At 38.6% G+C, this 26,565-nt stretch overlaps 2 protein-coding genes across 3 annotated transcripts in view; one reads left to right on the forward strand and one right to left on the reverse strand.

Moving 5' to 3' along the window:
• The window catches only part of arhgap17a (Rho GTPase activating protein 17a), a 34,710-nt gene extending 29,142 nt beyond the window's left edge, over positions 1–5,568 (reverse strand). Inside the window, exon 1 of one of the 2 annotated variants that reach the window (XM_084434691.1) lies at positions 4,931–5,568. In XM_084434691.1, coding sequence (XP_084290817.1) covers positions 4,931–4,983 — 53 coding nt within the window. In that variant the 5' untranslated portion in view covers positions 4,984–5,568. The remainder of the gene's footprint in view (positions 1–4,930) is intronic. The other variant, XM_084434692.1, reaches the window with a different exon arrangement.
• A 705-nt stretch (positions 5,569–6,273) lies between these two features.
• Positions 6,274–25,628, forward strand: lcmt1 (leucine carboxyl methyltransferase 1). The gene is made up of 11 exons (XM_084434693.1): positions 6,274–6,685; positions 7,007–7,098; positions 7,188–7,309; positions 7,490–7,566; positions 19,258–19,319; positions 19,424–19,526; positions 23,007–23,127; positions 24,123–24,224; positions 24,698–24,789; positions 24,912–25,009; positions 25,103–25,628. Exons 1-11 carry the CDS (start codon positions 6,600–6,602, stop codon positions 25,123–25,125), a joined length of 978 nt encoding a protein of 325 aa, XP_084290819.1. The 5' UTR covers positions 6,274–6,599; the 3' UTR covers positions 25,126–25,628.
• The last annotated feature ends 937 nt before the right edge of the window (positions 25,629–26,565 follow it).

Raw genomic sequence — 26,565 nt, forward strand, 5'->3', positions numbered from 1 at the left:
GTGTAATTTGTGTGTAAGTAAGGTAAGGGTAAAAGGTTAGTAAGATAAAAGCACACAAAGACACGTTATCATTAAACACTTTCAGAAAATGAATCAGTTTGCAATTAGAGGGATTCCTCATTGAAACACATATGGTGGGCTTAAATGGTTCCACAGTGAGTAATGGTGAAAAAAGACAATGTTTTCCTTTAAAAATGTAAGATATGTTTACAAATACATGCATGGAGCTTAAATATACTGTGGACTAAGTATCATAGTAATTTTCATTGTGCCCACATTAAGAAATGTTAAGTTTTTTCCATTCAAGGTTAGCTTGTGTTGGCTCTGGTTTGCATGCGTTTTGTGGCACTGTACCATTTAAGCCCATCTTTAAAAAAAGTTAATTTATAAAAGAAATCTTCTCTACAAAACAATTTATGATGTATTTATTAGTAAATTAATATAAAATGAATCACAAAACATTTATTGTTTGCAGTTCACATGCTTAATTCTTTGGCAGTCTATCTTTCTGTAAGGCTAATGGTTTGACCTAGAGATTAGCTTTGAACGCAAGCTAATAAAACTCATCTTTCAATTTAAAAGAAAATGATATAAAATGATGAAGTACTATTTGTTCAAACACAAAAAACAATACATTTATCTCTTATTTTACATAATATCAATGTAATTTCCAAAGAAATGGCTGAAAATTGCAGAAATGTGTTGATTTCTGAAGGGTCCCGAAACACCAAAGTTTTGGGGTGACTTTGTGTGAGATCACCTGAGACAGCATGCACATCGGTGGGGCTAACTCAACATTGCCAAATGTGATTGGTATGCAATAAAAAATGTCAGGGAAGTAACAAATCACTGGATTGGTTAAAATAATAAGCAGCATAAAATATTATTTTCTCTTTTTTCTATTTGACTTCAGAGTTGAAAGTGGGCTTAAAGGGTACATGGGCTTAATGGGTACACTTACCCTATGGCTCAGCTTGTCAGTTAACTACGGCTCTTTGTAGTAAATGCGTCGCATGCGGATTTGTCGACCAACTTAGTCAAAAAAACAATTAACGCATTCCAAAGCTCAAATAGGATATGAAAATAGCGCAGGTGGTCGGGACCCCACGCAGTCCCAGTGCGACTCTCTATTGGAAATTACTGACTTCCAGTCCATCGACCGTCGTTTGTTGTTTGCAGTTCACTATTTCCAACATTCGCATACGATTGTCGCATTTTGTCCCCTAGCGCACAGAACTTTCAAACTGCTGCTGAAGCAACCGTTACGCTTATTCACCATGATGAAATAAATAATACATTTCTGAATATATCCACTTAAAACAAATAACCCTCAATATTGCTGAAAGAAAAACATAGGTTTTCTAGGGCTAATCAACGCAAATAACGATTTAATAATTATAAAATTATAATTTATGCCATAATTATTCATAACTGCCATTTTACAGAAAGTGTTTAAAGAATAAAGTTTTATTGGAAAAATTCTGGTAATTCTCACCCTGCACTCAAAATTTTGGTTAAAATACATCACATCTGGTCAGGTGGCCACATATGATCTAGCCGCAGAAGTTAAAATATTTCAATGCATCTGAAGTTCAAATCTGATCCAAAATCTCTGTATATATGATCGGAATCCCATGAAGCTCCTGTAATACTCTGCATTGGTAATGAATGGCTTCCGGTCTGACTCGTCATTTGTCGGAGATAGTGGAAAGGAGGCTTAAGTAAGATCGTCTCCGACTCTGAGTCCCCACTCTTTTTTCCAGATTTGAATTCATTGAACGTTCAAAAATTCTGCATGTATTTGAAGTCGAAATCTTTTATAACATTATAAATGTCTTTACAGTCACTTTTTGGTCAATTAAATGTATCGTTGCTGAATAAAAGTATTAATATCTTTAAAAAAACATTAAAAAAAGAATGGTAGTATATGTCTACCCTTGCTGTTCCTTTCCAAAATAAAAAAGGGAAGATTACAGGTCAGGTGGACTAAACCTCATCTTATCAAATAATACTGCTGAAGTGTTTATGATCTGCCAAGAGACTGAACACTACAGAGCATCATACTTCTATGTAAGGTCAAATGCCATACCTAACACAACAGCTCATTTAGCTCATGGGCAAATGAAAAGTTATATTTGAGGGCCAATCACAGACATCCATAGTTGTGAATATTACTGATGTAATTGGCTTTTCCTGATGCTTGATATCTGAATTGGGTTGAATTTAAAACCAAATTATGCTTTTTAAGTTCATTACTAGTATGTAGATTTAAAAGTATAATTTCACACCTCTGACTTTATGAAAACACACTGGGCTATTTTGTGGCGGTGGACGAACTGCCTTCTTTATAGAAGATAGTAATTTTCTGAGGTGACTGAGATGGCTGTAAAGTTCCTGCCAGGTATTCCAAACTGCAACAGTTATAAATCACCTCTGAAAGGGAAAGACCTCGCCCCCAGTTGGGCTTAGTGTGTGTGAACACCAGTAAACTGTTAGCTACTGACATTTCTCTTCTCATACGGCTCGATTGTCATCAGGCTGCAAAGTCTCTGGTGGCTGATCGAATTGCACACATTTAAAGGGAATGAGGCTGAGGACATGGATGCCAAAGGTCAGGTTAACCACCAGTTAAATGAGCATAGCTAGGTAGGTGCATTCCTCCATGTAAATGTGCTATGATTTGTAAAAAGATGTGTTGTTATCTTTAAAACTATCTAATCGAGCGAGGTTACTGACAGGAATTCTCAAACAGGAATGGTACATGATATCTACCAACAGTTGCGATAATCTTTTCTTCCCTATTGTGACGGATATCAGAGTGAAACAGCCTCTTGAACAAGAAGAAATGTAGATTGATTTTGTCCATCGGGAATTGTTTGGATCATTATCGTGAATCGTGATCTCGTGTGAGTGACAGGGTGTCCCGCTCTCACACCAGTAAACACATCAGAGAAGAGATGTTACTGCAAGAGGGAGGGGAAGTCATTTTGTTTAAAGATTACAAGGGCACGTGAATTAAAAGAATAATAATAATGATGTGCACAGATAAATAATTGATAATAAATACTGCAATTTTCCATAAAAAATAAGAACTGTCCATTTTCATTTCATGGTGACTTTAATTGCTTTTAGTAAACAAACTACTGTTTGGCTTTGGGGGGGATGATTCACAGCAGTAACACCTCCCTGAGAGACCTGTGATCATCATCTGCCCTACATGTTGAGAATCAGGCCCATTTACCCTCAAGCAGCCTGAGCAGAATGAAGAATGCAGTTTGAGGCTTTATCAACAGTCAGAGGAGTCAGAAGTGATGACCATGCACATATCATTTCAATGTAGGACACAAAGTATGATATGAGCTCAAAGCACTCTGCTAGATGACAAACAAAAATTTGAAAATACAATAGGCACACATAACCTCCAAGAACTGTTTTTTTCCAAAAGAGCCCAAGTGTTCTCAATGCACCTAAGAACAAGCAACTTTTCTGGTATTAATGGAAGTCAGACTTATTTGTCATAGATCGGTCCTTAAAACCGGTTCAAGAAATAATTCAACAATTATAACACGTCATTTATCCCCTGTGTGGTATACAACAGTAGGCTGCATGTTCCAATAAAGAGTCACATATTGCTATTTATTACATTATTTGTATTACGTTTTGATAATAGTTGTGTTTATTGCATTTTTGTGTGTGTGTGTTGTATCATAAGTCAGCTCATAAAAAGATTATTTTAAAACCTAAATATAATTTGTAGTGAATGAGTTCTAAAACAAAGAACCGCTCTGACTGATTCATAAGTGAATCGTTCACTCAATTAGTGAACAAATTGTTTTGACAGAATCTACCAAATCATTGCAAAGATCCGACTCAATAGAATGATTCATTCACGAATCAGACACATCTACAGTAGCTTATCAGACACTTTATCTAACAGCATATCAATTCAGGAAGAGATTTGTATTTACAAGGCCATCGTAAATGACTGGCTTTAATGTTTTTGTGTTATTTCGCAAATGGCTCTGTGTAGCTTATAGGCAAGGCAAGTTTATTTATATAGCACGTTTCATACACAATGGCAATTCAAAGTGCTTTACATAGAAGAAATTAAAATAATAAATTGTTATACATAAATTGTTAATGATAAACAAAAGTAAAATAAAAACTATTTTAACCTGTCCTGTAGTCAGAAAAATACCATTCAAATGTTTGGGGTCGATCAGATATTTGAATGTTTTAAAGAAGTCTCTTATGCTCACAAAGGCTGAATTTATTTGATCAAAAAAATTATAATTTAAAATAGTTCTGTTTGTTGCAGCCATGACACAGCTCAAGTGTTTTAGCACGCAACAACATTATTTGTATTGAAGGAGTTCTAGAACTAAGAACCGCTATTCATGAGTGAATCGTTCAGTCGATTCGTGAACGAATTGTTCAGACCGTTTTGAACAAATCCGACCAATTCATTGTAAAGATCCGAGTCAAAAGAATGATTCGTTTCGTTCACGAATCAGACATATCTAATCTTCAGTAGTTTATCAGATACTTTATCTAACATCATTGTCCCGTTAAAATGTAGTATTAAATAAACACTAACGAGGCCGCAACGAATCCTACAAACAGTTAATACTATATAGCCTATATTCTTATCAAAAGTAACACATCTGAAAAGTTGAGCCTGGTCAAACAACTGCGTGATCGAAGTATGTCAAAAAACGAAGAAAGTTTACTGTTTAGCTAATTGCTGTTATATTATGTGGTAAATCGAAAATATGTTTTTTAGGCAGCTGGTTAATTCGGCTAACGTTAAGTTACCGCCTTGACAACATAACATAACAACAACATATCAAACCATGACAGAGCTGTCCGTGCCCATCCATGAGATGGCAAAACCAGATAAAAACTTAATAAAATAAAAATCTGTACTCGCCTGCCAACTGTTTGATTGGCGAGCTGTTTCATCCGATTAAATTGTTTCTTCATTTTAGTGGCGTCGGCCTCAAAACCCAGTTTTTAAGACGTGGAGAGTGTGGTCGTCGATGCCTCATGAGCCGAAAGATCCTTGAGCACGATGGCGAAGTCGTGTGGATAATTACATTAAAACAGCCCGGTGTTCGGTTAGCTCAAGCAGCTAGAAAACTAGCCGAACGGGAGAGAAAAAAACAGTAGTGTGGAAAAAAGTTAGCTCCGGTGAGTAGCGGTGCTCGTTTCATGTCACTCCGTGTTGCAACTGCTCTCACAAGCGGGAGTGAGCGGTGTTTCCACGTATATGCCAGCCCGTGACAACTAACGTTACGGGAGAGAGTGGAAGTGCACGGCAGCGGGCTGATCACTCCATCCGTGTCGGGTACTGCGTGTGTGCGTGCGTGTGTGTGTATATGTTTCACAGGTCAGATCAGCGAAGCTCCAGGCTGATCATGATGCCATTAATGTGGTCACACAGGGGCTGTCCTGAATCCTACTGCGTTGACTATATAAACGTTAAGCGGTCTGTTATGCCCAAATAGCGTCTCTGTTTGAGACGCAGCATGAAAGACTACGCAGAGTTCAGTGTCCACTCATATTACCAACTGTGATGATGATGACCATACACTCCCTGAATGGACTGTAGGAATTTACATCATAGCGAATCTCTTACTGTTCAACCAAAACTGTCCTTCTTTTCTGTTTTTAGTTTTACTATATATTTATACATAATTACACACACACACACACACACACACACACACACACACACACACACATATATATATATATATATATATATATATATATATATATATATATTAGTTGCATCTATTTTAATATTTTAAATACTGTATATGCTTTGGCAATATTGTAAAAGCAGAAAATCATGCTAATATTTTTTTTTACTCTCTCTCTCTCTTTTTCTCTCTCTATTCACAACGTTGACTCATAATGAGGCTTGAGACCTGATCTAATCCAATCCACAACAGTCATTTTCTAATAATGCGGTCTCTTCCTCTAATTATATTTCACAGACTTCTAAATGACAGATTTAAAGTGATATCATTTTTTATAACCCTCATATGACGTCTAATATCTATACATTTGTAACGGGACATTTCCCGTTATCATTGACTTGAGTGATGCAGGGGTGTTATTGTGAGCAATAATATATATTTAAAAAACACATTTATAAAATGATTCTTCTTGCGATTTGCATCGGCGCAAACATCTGAAGACCAACCAATGTAAATGTTACACATAAATGTGAATTAAAATGACTGTCATGCGCAGTAAGCTCTCCTCGCCACCTCGAGATGTATTATGGGAAAGTTCCGTCAGCGGAAATAGATGTAAACATGTGATAGTCAACCGAAGCGCTTGGTGCAGTTCTGTTTATGTTATGCCGCTGTAAAAACCAATATGCTTGTTTCAAATAAATGTGTTTGAAAAATATTTAAAGAATCTGTTGATAATCTTGGCAATGAAATATTGAATCTTTGGCTGTTGCGGTTTTCGAAACCCGCTCAGTTTAGCTAACATTTAGCCTTTGCGTTCATACGAATACAGCATGTGTATTTAACGCAGTGTTTTGCAATAATTCTCACGTTGCTTCAAATCTGCAAGTGTTCATGGCATCCAAACAGCCATATACATATTCTGACACTGCTGATGAAGCGGTCAGAGCAACCTGCGACGACGCATCGATATGCAAAAGGTAGCACGGCTGGCAAACAGTGATCCGAAATAAAATTATTAAACATAATTTTAGTGTGTTTCTAAATGCTTCCCTCATGATATTCTAGCACATTGTTAATGAGCATCATAGTATCACTAAATAGGCAAAATATTGTACTACAGTCGTGGTTGAGCATGAAATGATTGATTTTATATAATAATGTATGTATTACTTCAAATTCTTTCATTATTTACATGTCAGCAACAGTGCTGTAGTTATACATGTCGTATGCCATTTATGTGTAATAATAACAATTTGATTTATTGAATATAACCGTATAGTTTTTATTCTGTTTTATAGGTTTGCTACTAGTAAAGGTTACTGGACTGACCTCTATGCCCAGTATTTTGTGAGGCAAGTAGGTGAACGTAAAGCACCTGAGATCAACAGAGGTAAGATTGTTTAAATATCTCCACCTGCTGGTCAATGTTTGCAGCTGCGTTTAATCTAATTTGCTTTTATTAATATTATTGTGGTGTAGGTTATTATGGTCGTGTCAAAGGGGTGAATCTCCTTCTTGATGCTTTTCTTGAGAAGACGCAGTGTGACTGCCAGGTGGTGAATCTTGGGGCTGGACTGGATACCACTTTTTGGAGATTAAAGGTTGTTGTTTTTTATTATTAATGTCACATTTAACTATTTTGAGATCCAATAATAATAGTTATTATATATATATATAAATAAGGAATAATGTGTATCCTTCCACAGACTCATGAAATAAATCATTCTTGATAAGCAATCAAAGAAAAGTATATTTTTTTAATGTGTATTCTTAATTCTTAGGATGAAAACATTATGCCGAAAAAGTTCTTTGAAGTTGACTTCCCAACAATTGTTGCTAGAAAAATACACCACATCAAGTAAGGTGTTGTTACTTTTATAATATAATTATTGTTTTGATTTTCAATAATTTGCTTATTGACATTAGCATGAATGATTTTGTAAGCATAACATGTTCTTTTAGTCATATTCCTCTAGAGGGAGACAGTGTCTCTAATGAGTAGTTTAGGGACCCTCTGTCTAGCTATGTCCACCCTACCAAAGCAATGGTTTGATTGTTTATCTATCATCATTTTTGTATTAAATGAATAGGTTCTTTGGTGCTCTTTATTATTTTAAAGTATCCCACCTGAATTAATACTGTTCAATTGCTGTTATGCATATAAATTACTATTCATGTGTGGAGGATGTTTTAGACAGCTGTGCAACTAGCCAACTCTTATCCAAAGTGACTTACAATAGAGTGGTGCAGCTTTGGCATCAATGGCTTTTTTAGTAAAATAGGGTCTGTGGTTAATATAACTTGACAATATTTTGATATTTTGTTCTACTGCACACACTCACACCCCAAACATTCTTATCTAGTTGCTCATTAGAAACATACATTTTCAAAAAATAAACAAAATTTGCTTTTTCGGTATGGGTGTGTGTAATTTACTTTGTAAAGCAAAATATTATCAAGCTATGTTTACCACAGACCTTATTTTGTAAAAATATATTGCACAAAATTGAAAAACAAATGCAAAATTATCTGAATAGCAAACAGCGTGGTCAAGGATATAAGTGAAATAATAACTGGGAATCAAAACATTTAAAACGCAATAAAAAAATAACAAGCATGAATCTAAACTTTAAACACACTTAAAATTGATGTTCTGCTCATATAAAAAAAAAAAATGCTTATGCTATTCCCTTTCGAGGTAGTTCTCTCAACATTGCGACACTTAAAGGGATAGTTCGCCCAAAAATGATATTTAAGCCATGATTTACTCACCCTCAAGCCGTTCGAGATGTATATGTCAATCTTTTTTCAGACGAACACATTTTCAGTTATTTTAGAAATTGTCTTAGATCTTTCAGTGGTTAGAATGTGAAGCAATGGGGTCCAGCTCGTTGAAGTCCGCAAATGAGCATGCATCCTTCACAAAAGTAATCCATCCGGCTCCAGGGGGATAAACGAAGGCCTTCCGAGGGTAATCCGTGCGGTTTTGTCGTAAAAATATACAAATTTAAAACTTTAAACGAAAATAACTGGCTTCCGGTGGCGGTCGGCGCACGTTCATGGAGATGGAAGCGTCGTGACGTAGAACGAACGTGACAGCGCAGCCAGAGAGCAGAGCAAAACAAAACTCTACATTCGTTCTTCGTCACGACGCTTCCTACGATACGTCCTACGTCAAATGCCAGCATCCATCTCCGTGAACGCGCGTCGACCGCCACCGGAAGCCAGTTATTTTCGTTTTAAATTTGTATATTTTTACGACAAAACCGCACGGATTACCCTCGGAAGGCCTTCGTTTATCCCCCTGGAGCCGGATGGATTACTTTTGTGAAGGATGCATGCTCATTTGCGGACTTCAACGAGCTGGACCCCATTGCTTCACATTCTAACCACTGAAAGATCTAAGACATTTTCTAAAATAACTGAAAATGTGTTCGTCTGAAAAAAGATTGACATATGCATCTCGAACGGCTTGAGGGTGAGTAAATCATGGGCTAAATATCATTTTTGGGCGAACTATCCCTTTAAGGAAACTCCTTCACCAAAAATACTGAAGACTGATTGAATCACACTATTGCTACTGCAATAGCTGCGCCCCTTCAGTAGATCACCTCAGGCGGTGTTTTGCAGAGTGCGAGCTCAATGCAATCCAGTGTAGCAGTCGAGAGCTTCCCCGGCCAACGGGCTGTGGGATAGACGTCAGAGACGTCCTGCCTGCGGCCAGTTTACAGCCCTCGCCACAGCAGAGGCCGCTGCAACCCCTGTCAGACTGCTTGAGCACGTGGCCAGCGCTGCCAGCAGTGTCAGACTGGGTTATCAATATTATAAAGACGGCTATTCACTTCGGTTTGTGCGCAGACTGCCCCGCTTCAGCGATGTGATTGAGTCAGAGGTATCAAAGTAGGTTGCTCCTATGCTTTGTGCAGAGATCCAGACTCTCCTGACCAAGCAGGCAGTAGAAGTGGTATCTTCGGAGCAATGTCAGTGTGGTCTGTACAGCCACTTCTTTCTCGTTCCGAAAAAGGATGGCGACTTGCGTCCGATTTTGGACTTAAGGCCGCGGAATCGAGCCAGAGCCAAGCGTCCGTTGAAGATGACCACTGTAAAGCAGATCCTCCACTGGTTTATAGTGGTGGAACTGAAGGACGCTTACTTTCACATCCAAATAGCCCCTCATCACAGGCACTATCTGAGATTCATGTTCAAAGGAGACGCATACCAGTTCAAAGTCCTGCCATTTGGGCTGGCTCTGGCTCCACGTACATTCACAAAGTGTGTGAATGCAGTGCTTTCCCCCTTGAGACTCAGTGGGATGCACATTGTAAATGATCTTGATGGTTCCTCTGAAGTAATTTCAGAGACTGCTAGGGCTAATGGCAGCTGCAGCCTCAGTTTACCACTTGACTTTGTTGTACATGAGGCCACTGCAACTTTGGCTGAAAGATTGCGTTCCGTGGAGAGCGTGGAAAGTGGGGAGAATGTACGTTGTGGTAACGCGCGTACGTCTCAACGTTCTGCCACCCTGGTTCGATAGAACCATGTACGACCAGGGGATCAGCGATGGCATATAAACTGCCTGGAATTGAAGGCTGTTCATCTGGCTCTGTGGGAATTTCTGCCATTCGCGAGAGACCGTCATGTTCTCATTCGAACGGACAATACGGCGGTGGTGGCGTGCATCAATCGCCAGGGAGTTGTGTGTCGGCGTCCCCTCAGAGGCCGACAGAGCGCTTCCTCTTATGGGCGGACCAGCGATTCCTCTTGAAAAGGGCAGTTCATGTGCCAGGCAGGCTGAACTGCGGGGCGGACATGCTGTCCAAAGAGGGCGTTGTTCACAGGAAGTTGAAGCTGCACCAACAGATGTTGCGCTTGATATGGAGTGTCTTTGACAAAGCGGAAGTCGACCTCTTTGCCACAGAGGAGAATGCCCACTAGTGCCGTCTGTTCTTCTCTCTGACGAACGCTCCCTTGGCTGGGGATGCATTGTCGAGCCGCTCGCCCAGGAAGAGAAAATATGCTTTCCCTCCAGTGAAGACATTGCCGCTAGTGTAAAGTCAGAAACGATTAAGGTGCAATTTAAGTGAACTTGGAGACTTATTCGGGGTGACTGGAGGAGAGAGGTGTTTCGAGCGGCGAATCAGTTGTGTCAGAGGAAAAGCTACGAAGACCATCGAAAACAGCCGATGAAGCAAGGAAGAGAAGAAAGTTTGCACTGAAAGCTGATCGTGTGTACAAGACGATAAAAAAACACTCATCCTAAAAGAATCACGATGCGAGGAGTGTCGAATCACATAAGTGTCTTCTGTTAAAAGGGATTGCTGTAACTAAAGAGAGTTCCGAGTGAAAGGACAAAAAGATCGAAAAGTATGTCAGTGACGAGTCAACCCAAGACACTGATTTGAACCTAAACTGCCAAGCTAACTATCTTCAGTCAAAGATAGTCAACAGATTTTAAAAGACTTTTTGAACAAACAAGTGTATTCTATGACAAAGAATGTTTCAGTAACTCTGTATGTATTTTAATAACGGTAAAATGGTGTAATATTTAAGAATTTGTTTATGTACTTGTCCATGTGTTTCGAGTGCAGTGTGCTTGCTGCTAGAGCCCGCCCACGTGCTCTTCTGATTGGCTGTGATCGTTGATTGATTTTGTCGTATTTCGTAGTCACGTCTGGTGTGTGGACAGACAAATTGCTTGTTGCAGGAATAATAACGCATCATGTGTGGTTAGGACACGGTGTAAAGCAGACGATGAATCTACTTTTTAGTTGATGTGATCCTAGTGATCTGAGTGATCTGTTGGGTTCATAATTAGTGAGCATATCTGCAATGTATTGAGGTCCTAGGCCATTGAATGATTTATATACCAGAAATAATACTTTAAAATCAATCCTAAATGTAACTGGGAGCCAGTGTAAAGACCTGAGGACTGGTGTGATATGTTCATATTTTCTGGTTCTGCTCAGAATCCTGGCAGCAGCGTTCTCTATGAGCTGCTACTGTCTTATGGTCTTTTTGGGAAGGCCAGTGAGGAGTCCATTACAATAATCCACCCTGCTGGTGATGAAAGCATGAACAAGTTTCTCTAAGTCTTGTCTGGAAACAAAGCATCTAATTCTTGCAATATTTTTGAGATGATAGTATGCTGATTTAGTTATTGTTTTGACATGACTACTGAAGCTAATGTCTGATTCCAGAATCACACCGAGATTCCTGACTTGATTTTTAGTTGTTAGAGACCCCTAGCGTCAAGTTAGGGGTCTCTAACATCTCAAGGTGCGTTCACCTTGAGAACTTCATCTTTGTTTCCAAACGCAATGACTTCAGAACAGGAGTGGTGCAAGAATTGAGCCTTGAGGGACTCTGCATGTCATGGATGTCCACTCAGACTTATGGTCTCCTATACTCATATAATAACTTCTCCCTCCTAAGTATGACCTGAACCATTTTAGGACTATCCCAGAAAGCCCGACCCAGTTTTCCAGCCTGTCAAGAAGTATGTTGTGATCGACAGTGTCAAATGCAGCACTGAGGTCGAGTAGTACCAGCACTGATAATTTGCCTGAATCAGTATTTAAGCGACTATCGTTTATTATCTTTATGAGCTTTATCTTTATTATCTCTGTGCTGTGATGTGGTCGGAAACCAGATTGAAAATTGTCAAAGTATCCATTCGAGCTTAAGAATTTGTTCAGCTGATTGAAGACACCCTTTTTCAATGATCTTGCCTATGAAAGGAAGATTTGAGATTGGTCTATAGTTGCTTAATATGGTCTTATCCAGTTGCTTAATATGGTCTTATCCAGTTGCTTAATATTGTCTTATCCAGATTGCTCTTTTTCAGGAGGGTCAACTGCAGTTTTCAGGGAGTTTGGAAAACTCCCAGAGAGAAGTGAGGAGTTTAGCACTTCTAGGAGATCTGCTTCTAAACAGTTTAACACACTTTTGAAAAAATATGTGGGAAGTGCGTCAAGGGCGCAGGTTGATGTTTTAAGGTGCTGTACGGTTTCTTCCTAAATTTTACCATCAATTTCTTCGAAATCAGACATAGTAACTAGGGGTGGAACGGTACATGTATTCGTATTAAACCGAAACGGTACGGGCGTCACGATTCGGTGCATGAATATACATGGAGAATACACGGTATAAAAATAGATAAAACTCGCGTGCAAATTAATTAATGTAATGCGGAACTACTGTTAGATACGCAGGTTCTTTAGGGACACCTAATCTGTAGCTCCGCCTTAGCTCTGAAGCTCCGTGGCATGAACAAGGGGGTAATCCAGCACCCGGAAAGCGTACCTTCCCCGGGGGCCGCCATTGGTTAGCAAGCCATCACCTGCTGTTAGCATTCCATTGACTCCCATTCATTTTGGCGTCACTTTGCCAGCAAATAACTTTTACATCTGAGGCGTTTAAAGACTCCATTTGTCCATTGTTTATTTCTAAAGAAACGCGATAATATATAAAAGGCTCCATTACCTTGTATCTTACACTATGGCCCCGTAGAAGCCGTTTTTGTAAAAATAGGCTAACAATTGCGTAATAACCACGCGACTCTCTGTCGCACAGTAGAGAAATTACAGTATAGACAGGAGGAGAAGCTCGCAGGCAATCAGGGGGACGTGGAGGCAAAATGACAAAATAATTAAAGGGTAACTAAACCCTAAACCAACTTTTTTAGTTAATGATCTGTAAGAATGGGGCTTTATTAGTGCTGTTCATTGATTCGAGTAACTTTTTTGACATTTGGGTATAAAGTGTTTTAATTCTACAATATATGGTGTAAAAACGTCTGAGTGCTGCCCTCTTCAGGTTGAACGGTGGCTACTGCAGTTGAATCTTCCTATTGGATGTTTGCGGTACTACGTGACATAAGCGGTACTACGTGACGTAAGCAGGTTCCAGCTCACCACGCCCTTGGTATGAGCTCACCACGCCCTTGGTACGAGCTAGCATAGATTTATCTGTATTTAGTACAGTGGTCAGGAGGGTACGTAGGTGTAGTGTTGCTGGTTGCAGCAACACTGCTGGACTGCATAGCTTTCCAGCAGACTTGGAAATTAGGCGCCAGTGGTTGCATGCACTTGGCCTGGAAGACCGTGAGTTCCGGCCTAGAGCTCAAGTGTGCAACCTGCATTTTACGCAGGATTGCTTCTCCAATGCAATAGAGGTGGAAATGGGCTTCTCCACACAGCTCGTGCTGAAAAGCGATGCAGATCCAAACGCTACTCCTCCTGCATGGACTCCACCACCACAGCGGCGTCTTGATGTGAGTGATCATATATATTTTATTCACAATTTATGGTTAGGCTAAAGTTAATTCTCTGGGGTCGACAAACGCGCTGGCGCATTTTGCTGGATTTTTTTACATAGCAGCAAAATATGAATATACCTACAGAGAGCACGCGCTATTGACATCAACTCGATAAAACTCATCAGATGCATGTACTTTACGTCGTCTTGCGACCCTGAGAGTCACTCTCCATTTTAGAGTCTGACAGCAGGTCTCAGGTGCACGCTCCCCCGCTCAGCCCCGCCCTTGGTTCGTCCCCTCTATCTCCGCTGGGGTCTGCCCACTTTTCTAGCATTTTTCAAATATTGCCAGTGGGTGGAGTCAGGCTCTGACCAGGGGTTTAGTTACCCTTTAATCAGAATACTTAGCAAAAGTTGCTCCTGCTCCTAGCTCATGGATAGCTCCTACTCACGCTTTCCGTTTCTGCAAGATTCGGAAGGGAATGATTCAGATTTCCCTTTGCACAGCTACTAGAAGACTAACAACTGTCAGACAGGTTGCTCGCGTCACATCTACGTCGTCAAGCTCAGTTTGAGGCTGCGCAGTACGCTCAGCCATCAGGAAGTGAGTGCTTCTAATTGGCTTCACTTTTCTCCATTGAAGTCTATGCGATCGCTGTGTCCATTTCTTTTACTGTCTATGGGCATGAACAGGCTGTGATGTCAAGATTGCAATGCTGGAATATGTTGTGTGTGTGTGTGAGAGAGAGAGGCGCGGGCACGATCGAACAGTGGAAACATAAAACGTTGTCAGTCTCTCTACTGTAGCAAAAAGAGTGTTTGTGTTGTTTAAGTTGGTGTTTATAACATTTGAGAAGAAAGTCTGTCTAGCTTTGCCTAGTTCCATATTGAAAGCATGGGTGCTGTCTTTGTAGATGTTATAATGGACTACAAGTTTTGTCTTCTGCCACATGCGCTCTGCTTTTCTGCATTGTCTTTTCATATTTTGCACTGCTGTTGAGTTTCTCCAAGGTGCTTTTAGTCTGCCACTCTTCTTCCTGACTTTCACAGGAGCAATATCATTAATTACACTTTTAACTTTTGAGTTAAAAGAATCAAGGAGAAAATCAACAGAGTCAGCAGATATGCTTGGTGTTAAAGATATAGCCTTCATAAATAGTACACTAGTGTTCTCATTTAAGCATCTCTTCTTGACAGACACAGATCTAGCTTCAATGGCAGGAGAGATCAATATATCAAAGAAAATACAGAAATGATCAGACAGTGCTACATCCTCAATAACAATCGATGAAATGTTTAGACCCTTACTGATAAGTAAATCTAGAGTGTGTCCACGATTGTGTGTGGGTTCATGTACATGCTGAGTCAGATCAAAAGTTTTTAAAACAGTTTTGATTTCTTTAGATTGTTTTCTGCATTATCTATGTGGATGTTAAAATCTCCAGCAATAGCAAAACAGTCAAACTCTGAGGTAATTGTTGATAACAGTTCAGTAAAGTCCTCAACAAAGGCTGGAGAGTATTTTGGAGGCCTGTAAATAATAAGTAAAATGCGTGGAGCACCTTTTAACACAATACCCAGATATTCGAAAGATGGGTAATTTCCCAAATGATATTTGCTTACATTGATAGACATCTTTAAAAAGAGCAGATACACCCCCACCTCTTCTACCTGCTCTGCAGACACTGTTAGGAGGGGATGTTTCATTGAGGATTGTTGCACTGCAGCTGACCCGACACATATCACTGAGAGCTGGTATCAGTTGTTTTTAGTTCACCTCGAGCAGATGGGGGAGGGTGTGGGCCCTGGTGTTGTGGCAGAGGCCGAAGAGCTCTCACAGGAGGAGGGCGAACTGGGCCCGCAGGCTTTGGTGTTTGCGGGGCCTGACGTTTTTTGGTTGATATCTAAGGGCTCTCAGCAAAAGAATGGGATAGTTTGGTTCCAGCATACACCAGTTCTTCCATTTTCTCTGAGAATCACAGATGTGGAAATGCTGGAGACAGGGATAATGTGTCTGGTGAGAGGGCTGTTGCTCTGCTATTATCGGAGGCTGTGATATGTTGTCCTGGTTTTCCTGGCTGTTTTTCAGGAAGTCGTCCTTGGGTGCTGAATCTTGGAGCAGTTCTAATATGTCTGTCTGTGGTGAGCTCCGTGGGCAGGGCTCAGCTGAGATTGTGTCCGTGAGCAGAGGTTGTTGTGGCGGAGTGGTGTTATCATTGTCCTTGTGTGATATATCAACCGCATGTTCATTCAGATGCTGAAGTGAAGTCCTGTGGTCATTCATACTGTGTCCAGGTGTGTGTGTGCCATTCAGATTGAGTGGATTGGCACACACTGCAGAAGGATGATGGAGGGAGAAGCAGATATTGTCGTTTAGCACTCTTGAGCTAAGTTTGTTTGGGTGGTGCCCATCCCGTTGAAACGGTTGTCTCTGACTCCAGAAAAGATTAGAGTTGTCAATAAAGTTCACTCCTTTTACATTGCAGGTTTTTTGCAGCCATGTATTAAGCCCAAGCAACCGTGAAAACCTGTTTGTTCCTTTTGCTGGTGGTAGTCCACTGATGAATGTCTGAAAAAGTTCATTGAAATCCTTCTTAAGGAGTTCTGACTGCTCTTTATGAATATCATTCTTCCCCCACATGAGTAAGTCGATTTGCAGTCTTATGTTTCAACAGAATGTTCTGAAGTTACCTGTTTACATCAGAAGTTGTTGCTTGTGGAAGGCAGCTTGTAGTTGTATCCCTGCTGCTAATGTTTCTGATTATGGAGTCACCCACTATCAGAGTCCTGTGCTCGGCTGCGCTCTGAGCTGAGTGCCGCTGTCTGCTCGACCTTGAGTGCCAGTTAGCATCAGTGTTAGTTAGCTACTGGCTGATTCGATCTTTGTTTGATCACATTCATCACATTTGGGGATTCCACATCTACATTCATTAATACGTCAAATCTGTTCTCAAGGTGTATAGGCGGTGGTAGGAAACCAGTGTTTGCAATCCTTGTCAGAGCCGTATCTGGGGTAGAGGATGCTACTGCGGCAATATTTGATGCTTGTGACAATCTGATGTCTCAAGTGCCTTTGGGTCTCGCTCCCTGTTTGTGCCATCGATTTGTATGTCGATCAGTTACGGCTTGTTTCTCTACATTCAGTATGGCCTGTCGAGGAGCACTAGATTCTTGGGACTCACCGGCTGTATGCTGAGGGCGTCCATGATGAAGCTCTGTTGTGTGTTCCGGTTTGGTGGTCCCGCAAGTAACTTTGTTTCAAGAACTGCAATCCTTTGTGAAAGTCTGTGACAGTTTCTGCAGCAAGTAGATTCTTGAACCAGAAGAGGCATTTTCTCTCTTAAGGTCCTTGCACACTGAGTCTGAAATTTTCGCCTGCGTTTTTTCGTATTCGTGAATATTCGTGATTCGGTGGCTCTGAATTGTCAAAACACCATTCAAAATGCTTGCTACGGATGAAACGCAGAAAATCGAACCTGATCCGAAGGTTTTTTTGACGGACGAACGTTTCGGAGGCAGTGTGCAAACGTGATTGACATAACATGAGGTCGTATTTATTTTTTAACGTGTGAAAATTTCGGATACGAATTTCGGTGGCTTTCAGTGGGAGGCTGGTCGGATAAAAGAATTCTGCTTTTTTGTAGTAGTCCAAGCTTTGTCGTTTGAGCACTGAGCTGATTTGCTGAAGTTAAAATTAGGTGATAAAAGGAGATAAAATATAAAAATATAAAAGCGATAGAGCAAAGCGCGGAGCAATAAGCAAGAACAATATACAATTATGTATGTATAGTACATAATTCCTTTCTATGTAAAGCTTTTGAATAACTGTTTGAATTTTCCTTGCTTTTATTTTGTGATTATTTTTATTCCTCTCCATGTAAAGCACTTTGAATTGCCATAGTGTATAAAATGTGCTTTATATATAAACTTGCCTTGCCTTGCCTTACTTCAAACGTCACAACTACCAAAACAACGTGTGTCTACACCAGACACGAGTGGTGCAACAAAAGCACATAGAAACCATTGTAACCAGTGATGCTGCTGTCTACACTGGATGCAACGTGACAAATTCCGGACAGTAAACTGAGGCGTTCTATTTTTGACACACTCCAAGTGCTCGCGCAACTTCTGACACAAGAAACAAATGGTTTTGAAATGTTCGCTTGATGAGGCTGTCCAGTGCAGTGTCTAGCTGTTAAAGCGCAGAAAATAGAAAATATGACGATGCATATCTCGCCCTCAGATTCACCAGTACAACACAGTGTGTTGTGGCCCTCAAAATATTAGCTTCTGAGAGTCTTTATGTGGGTGCATGTAGGTGGTATGATAAAATAATGTAAAATATTTTCCTCTACAAAAGGGTGTGCCAGCAGAAAAAGTTTGGGAACCACTGCAATAGAGAAACATAAGTACAAACAAAATTCATAGTGTACAATGCCAGGTTTATTAGAAAACTAGACTAGGAAACAAGCTAGACCCGAGGTGAAATGCAAAGAAGAGGAAGATTTTTATGTCTGTGTAAAGTGCCTTGGTTTAAGAGTGTTAGTGGCATATAGTACATAAATACACAAGCTGTGTACAGAAGGAATTACGTAATACAACACAATCCCAACCCTCAGTGCATTAGATAACAGAATACCAAAGTGTCATCTGCAAACAAATGATACTAGACCTTTTCTCACAACCTTTTTTTGCAGTTGCCTGTAACTAACTGGTGTGGTATAAAGTCTGTTCCCCTCAAGTTTAAACAAAAAGTGTCCAAATTGTTTGAGTAATATTTGTATATTTTTGAGACAATATAACACAGAGAGATGCTAAAGGCCTATATATTGTCACTATTATCTTCAGTTCATGCCTTCCATTGTTGATTTTCCCGCCACAATCTATCACCATGGACACTAACACCATTTATCACAGCTGTTCGTCCTTTTAGTCAATCATCACCGTGTATTTAAGTTCCTCCCTCAGTTCTGGTTGTTGTTTGTGTCTGTGTTTGACACTCTGTTATGCCAGTTTCCTGCTATCTGATTAAACTTCATACATATTTGTTAATACTTTGTGTGACGTATATATGTGCAGAACAGTTTTCAGAGTTCAAACTTGTATTTTTCATGTGGACTTTCTGCAAGTTGTTTGATGATATGAATGACTTTGATGATAGAAATCTGAAAACTGATAATGATCACTGAGATAAAAGTCCTGTTTTCCATAAAACAATTGAGTAAATGATTAACTGAAGTCTATCTATCCATCTATCTATCTATCTATCTATCTATTTATCCATCTTTTACAGGACAAAACCTCCACTATCAAAACCTTTGATTGAGACGCACTCCACTGATTCACTCCTTCTAGGTATTAAAATCGAATTATGATGTCACAGAGCATTTTACTTTACTATTGTGTGGTGATCTTTTCCACTGTAACCTCTCATCTGTTCAACTTTGTCTTTTTGACAGATGGTCATAGCCTGGACTCGGACAGATATTGTATTATCAGTGCTGATCTAAGAGACCTCCCAACTTTAGAAGACAAACTAAAAAAGTTCCAGATAAATCCAGAGTACGTACTGTAATATCACAACCTTGGCTGAGTTAAAAACACTGAGTTTTCAGTGTTACTATTGCACTGCATATTTGTGATGTCTTATCAACATTCAAGATTAGATAGGAATGGCAATTATAACATCAGGACGAGCCTCTCTTATCTTTATCTTTCTGAAAGGTTCACATGTTTAATTCTTTGCCTCGGTCACATGCGAGAGTTGTATAATGTTGAGACTAAAATTAACGGCTGGTGGAACGTTGTGTATCAAAACAATAGGATTTTGAGATATAATTTGACTTACTAGAAAGTGACCCTCACAATTCTGTGCATCCTACATAGGGTTGATCCATCCTGTTTGGGCCTCCCAATAGGATTTGCACGCATCTGTTTTTTTGTTTTCGTGCATCTGTTGATGCCCCTGATGACAATAGTACACTTGGGAGCATTTAGAGTTTCCTTAGATGCGTCAAAAAGTACACGTTTTCTTTGATGCGATCTGATGAGACCCGAAGGAAGCCACCGTTCTAGAAGGTGTATGACATCAATGGCATCATTTCCAAGGTCTCTTACCTTGAGTTGTTTTGTGTGTTTTTTTTTTTTGCTTGTTTTTTTTTGTAACTTCCTTTTCAGTCCACCCTAACGTGGCGTCTTGACGTTTACCAGCTTGTCTGCAAATCCCATCAGTGTCTCACTTGCTAAATGGAAAAAAAAAATGTCTGGAAAATCTATTGTCATAGCACGCGAACCACTCTTCCAAAACCGTGACTTCCTGCTTTGTACATTTAGATATTACCTTAATGATTTGGCTTCGAGGAAGAAACTTCTTGTTTAATGCATGAGCTGATTAAATTGTGATGTTCTCGATAGAAAAAAATTTCAAAAGATTTCCTACTGCAGAAATATAATTTGATAACACTTAAAAATAAGATTAAATTTATTGACATTTGTTAATGCATTGGGTATATAATCAACTAACAATTTTCTGTTAGATTTGTTTTATGTTTCTGAAAGAAGTCTCTTATGCTCACCAGGTCTGCATTTATTTAATCAAAAATACAGTAAAAAATAAAATAAAATAAAAAAACAGCAATATTGTGAAATATTATAATAATATTCAAATTTTAAAATAACTGTTTTCTGTTTTAACACATTTTAAAATTGTATTTATTCCAGTGATTGCAAAGCTAAATTGTCAGCATCATTACTCCAGTCTTTAGTGTCACGTGATCCTTCAAATCATTCTAATATGCTGGTTTGGTGCTTAAGAAACTATGCTTATTGAAAACAGCTGTTCTGTGGAACAATTTTGTGGAAACTGATAAATTTTTTCAGGATTCTTTGAATAGAATGTTCAAAAGAACATCTTTTACTTTACATTAATCGTTTGTAACATTACGGGTTCTTCTCAAACAGAAGGCTGCGTTCTAGTAAGGCTGCATATCTCGGCTGCCGCTGAAGGCCAACTCAATTTGAAGGAACCTTGGAAGGCAGCCTTTGTTTTGCGACCTTCATTCAGCTAATTTTGAAGTAGGGCTGGGCGATATGGAGCAAAAAATATATCTCGATATGCTATATCTCGATATACGATATATATCTCGATATCTTTACAGGAAAAATAACCCCCCAAAAACTACTACAAAAACAAATATGCCAAATACCACAAAGTTTTTTTTTTCTTTTTTTTTTATTATTAAAACTAACATCATAAAGTATGATTTTTTTTTTTTTACTTTGAGCAATTCTGGAGCTATAATTGACTCTTCTTAGGAGCATATAAAACAAAACAGCCTTGGAAAAAAATGAAATGTAATAGTAGTTATAAACAAAGGTTTATTTTAGTTCAGATTAACATTTGAGGCAATTGTTTTCATAATGTCAAAATAAAACCGACGTAATGTTACTTGAAGGCATTATAGCCTACTATTCCTGCCAAACTTCCATGGTTGCAGTTAGTGTTACTACAGTAAATCCATGGTCAATGTTGCTGATCTGTGGACACTGGAAAGTTCATTCATGGCACAATGTTTCTCCTGGTTTCCACGTCAGCGCTGTTTGATCCGTTAATAACGGAGAAATGTGAATGCTTCTCACTAGATCTCGCAGCGATGTTAATACTTCTGTGGCGAATTCAAAATGCTTTCTTTACTGGATCTCTTATTAGCGCTGTGTAGTAACAGTGTCGCATGATCACGATCGGCTCGCGCTGCACTGGTCCAAACTGATAAACGGTCCTTCAACCACACAATAACGAGCGTTTGCCATTTGATGTTGGGCAATGTTGTGGTCGCGCCGGCGTCATGAGCGCGCTTGCCACGCGCAACGCGCCTACATTTGAAATAACGAAATTTTGGTCGGCAGGAAAAATGTGTACCGAAAACCGAACGGTTCAATACGAATACATGTATCGTTACACCTCTAATCTCCATATAATGGAGCCAGTTGTCCTTTTTTATTTTATTTAGACGAGTTCTGTAGCCTTCGGGCTGGTTGCGGGCGCTGCCATGTTGAATGAGACAACACGCGAGGGGAGGGGTAGCAAAAGCAAGGAGGCGGGGGCGAGCACACACAGCACAGAGAAGGCAAACAAGCAAAGTGGCGAAATCAGAATTAAATTTAAACAATATATCGATATCTCAAAATCCATATCGTGTTTAAAAAATATCTCGATATATTTTAAATATCGAGATATCGCCCACCCCTATTTTGAAGGATGCCTGAAGTGTATCCTTTGCATCCTTCAGTCACCCACAATCCTTTGCACACATTCCAATTCACGGAAAAATAACTGATGGAAAACGAGTCGGCCCTGAGTTCAAAATAATGTTTTCAGAGATGAAGGCATACATGTTATCTTTTGTCTTGGTGTAAATGAATCACTTAACAACACTAAACTGCCAATAATGTAAGCCACTGGGAGACCGCAAGACGGTTGTCATTTACTGCATTGCATTAATAGAAAGCCAGTTAGTACAAAGATTTTTCATACAAAGTATTTTTCCAAAAATAAGTTTTAATAGTATTTTCATGCCGTGACCGTGGAGGTGTAAGCCTTGTGCACTGACTAGACTGTCTCATTCTAGCATTTAATGCTGAGGAGAACTCTAGCCTACAAGCCTTCAATGGACTGGACTAGTCAGCATCACTAGGATCCAGCCTTCTGTTTGAGCAGCCACCCTATAAATATCTTTACTATCGCCTTGGATCAATTTAATGCATCTTTACAACTTAAAATGGTAAAATGCCTAAGTATGTATGTAGACAGTAACATTATCCTAGATTAATAAATGTTGTAAAAGCTGCTGTTCATTGTTAGTTTATGGTAATTATTTAATGTTATCAAATTGTAAAATGTTACCCATAGTTCACAGTTAAATTCAGCCTCTTTTTAGAGGAAGCTTAATCATAGGATGGGTGTTATAAAGAAACTCTTCCCAACCATTGATATGAGCTGAAGGATTATGCTTAATAACAGTATTCCTGCTTCTGTCCACCCAGGTTGCCCACTCTTTTTCTGTCTGAATGTGTACTGGTGTACATGACCCCTGAACAGTCCTCTAAACTGGTGCACTGGGTGGCAGACACCTTCCCTACGGCCATGTTCATTAATTACGAACAGGTGAGTTAATGTCATAAGCTGCCTCGTTATAACAATCCTCATTTAGATTTTTGAAAATTCAAAATGTTCAGTTGATCTTGGTAGAACAGGGTGTCTTCAGGGCTTAAAAAGGTCTTTAAAAAGTCTCAATTCACAAATGAAGGCCTTAAAAAGGTCTTAAATCAGCAGAAATTCTTAATTTCAAAAAGCATTAAGGCATTAAATGTTGCATACATTGCAAAAAATAAATAAAATTAATATCTTCCTCTGTAATTTTGTCCTTTTTTCCAATTTAAACATCTAAACATCTTTAAATCAAGATACATTTATTTGAGTAATAATATTTGTTCTTGTTTTCATCATAAACTCACTTTATTTTGATAAATTTCACAGAAAACAAGACTTCTTAAATGTCATTTTTATCTCCAGTCAATGCATCTTGATTTGCATTGGAAAACAAGACAAAAATACTGATAAAGAACATTACTTTTTTGCTGAGTGATCAGAAGGTACAGTAAAAGTTATTTCCATATACTAGTGTTTGAAAGCAGAGGCATTTCAGATACTTTTTTGGTAAAATGAATTAAAAAGTAATGGATATCTGTTGCAGATAGAACTCATGTGTTTCTCCCTATGCATTTACATTTAGAGAACATATTAACGTATTGTATTTATTAAAGTTTCTTTAAAAACCTCTTCAATTTACCTTCATAAAACCTACAGAAACCTTATAGAATTTGATGAGAAATGTTTGAATTCATACTGTGATCACAGATTGCTTTTTTATTTCTGCAAATGTGAAAGACTTTTTTTTTTTTTATCCAAAGTGATTTATATTGCTTTCAAGGTACACTTTTCCATTGCTTTCTTGTTTTCCCTGGGAATCGAACTTATGACCTTGTCATTGCTAGCGCCATGCCATTATCTACTGTTTGAGCTACAGAAAAGCATGTAAATGTAAAAACATAAACTGTAGAGTAGTTGTGAGCTCTTGCTAACTGTCCAAATCTTTTAAGGTGAACATGAATGATCGCTTCGGGCACATCATGATTGAGAATCTGCAGAGACGGCAGTGCAATCTGGCTGGGGTGGACCTGTGTCAGTCTTTGGACTCTCAAGTATGACGCTCTCACATTTTAGGACTGACGTTAACTTTCTAGCTCTTCACTCATAATGTACTTCTCAGAAATTGTACAGCAGGAGCTGTCAGATTGAATGATTGTTGATTGTTCTTCTCCATACAGTAAAATAGTGTCTTGCTATGTACAATCAAAACATTACACTGGGTGGTAGTGCTTGGAATTCAAAGTTGTTTTCCTGCTCAACATACAATGGGTCATCAAGACTCAGGAAAACAGCGCAGTTAAGCTCAGGTCATTGTGTACTGCAGCCACCCACACTTCAGTCTCACAAAAGCAGTATCAGTGCAAGTCTCTCAAGGTTACCACCACCACGGTGACCTTCTGTAGACACCTCAGCATATCTGCTCAGCTTCACAATTAGCTGAATCTTTTTAAATATTTAATTTTCAGCTAACATTTATTTTGAGAAATGGTTTTAGTTTTAGTAACAACAATGTGTGTTTCCACAGAAAGACCGCTTTCTGTCGGCAGGCTGGGAAAGTGTCAACGCACTGGACATGATGACGGTCTACAGCATGCTTCCTCAGGAAGATGTATCTAGGTACTCAAGCCAACACTAATGCACAGTTGTAATCAAGTGTGTATTTATAACTATGCAACCTGTGCTGGGAAAGATTGAGATCGGAATCTCTGCAATGGCTTTCTTTTGTTTTACAATCACAGAATTGAACGCCTGGAGTTTTTAGACGAACGGGAACTTCTCCAACAGCTTCTACAACACTACTGCATCTGCTGGGCCGTAAAAGATAAGCTCAGTTTAGGTGAGGCTTCCAGTCTACCCAATTAACGTCATTCTAGAGTTTCATGGACAGTTTGACGTCACTTTGTAACTAATAGCGGACTTCTCTTTTCAGGCCTCTCTCAAATTGGGTTTTAAACGTCAATGGGGACTTGGTTGTAAAAGTTTCTTTTGAAACAACATGACCAAGAGTCAGAGGACAGGAAAAGGAAGTCATTTATATCTTTTATTTCCATTTTTGAGGGCAATAAAAATGGAGACTGCTGGCATAAGTGTCTTTTCTTCTGTTTTACTTGTCTCCTCTTGTCTCCCATGTGACTGTGTCTCACTAAAGTGCCATTTAATTCAGGCCATAGCCATTATTAAACCATTGTGAAACATTCACAAGATCACAAAAAATAATATTTTAACTTATTTTGTTAGCTGGCTTCAGTATGAATATTCATGAACAGTGATGATGATGAATAAAGACAATTAAGTGATCTTTAAGTGCATGATTTATTGTTGCACTTTAGGACACCTTTATTTTGAAACCATTTTATTTTTCATCTATACGTTGTGTAAACTACTGGATCAAAAAAAATTCTTGTAAGCAGCACTCAAATAAAAAAGTTGTGAAATGAGTAGACTTTTACATAGAGAACAAAAATGAAAAATAATATATTTAAATATATTATGAAACTATGTTTGCTTGTTATATTTAAAAAACAGAATAGCAACTATTTAAATTACTTTTCAATGAGTAATGTAACCAGAAATGTCATTATAAATAAATTATATTTTATATTATGCATGCATTAAGTATCTGAATACTATGCAAAATAATATATTTATTATTTTTAAAATAATTTTTATTTTTCATTTAAAATGTTGCTTATTTTTATTTATCTATTTGATTAAAATGTAGTTATACAGTTGACTGATATTATGGGTATATGAAGAATATTAAAAAATAAGCACATTTCTTTTCTCTGAAAGCTCATAAGTTGTACATTTTGACATGCCATGGATTTTCTTCAGACTGTACACTACTAAAAGTTTGGGGTCAGTAAAATGTCTCTTTAAAAAAATAAGAATAAATGAATGAATACTTTTATTCAGCAGGGATGCATTCAATTGATAAATGACAGTAAAGACGTTTATAATGTTACAAAGGATTTCTGTTTTTAATAAATGCTGCTCTATTGAACTTTCTATTCATCAAAAAGAATCACAGGAACAAAAATATATCACTTTTTTCAACATGGATAATAATAGGAAATGTTTCTTGAACACCAAATCCTATTCATTGAAATCATATATATTAAAATAGATAACAGTTATTTGATATGGTAATAATACTTCACAACTATTTGTACTGTATCTTTGATTAAATAAATGCAAGCCGTAGTGAGCATAGAGACTTCTTTGAAAAGCATAAAAAAAATCAAACGGACCCCACACTTTCGAGTGGTTGTGAATGTTTTTCAAACGTCACAAATAATCACCAGGAAGTAGTTTCACAAAAGGCGATTAAAAGACACAAAAAAAGGAAACGTTTCCTCTTTAGCCGTCAACGCCAGGCATCCTGCAGTCTTT

The sequence above is a fragment of the Rutilus rutilus genome (assembly GCF_951802725.1).
Source record: "Rutilus rutilus genome assembly, chromosome: 16".
NCBI lineage: Eukaryota > Metazoa > Chordata > Actinopteri > Cypriniformes > Leuciscidae > Rutilus > Rutilus rutilus.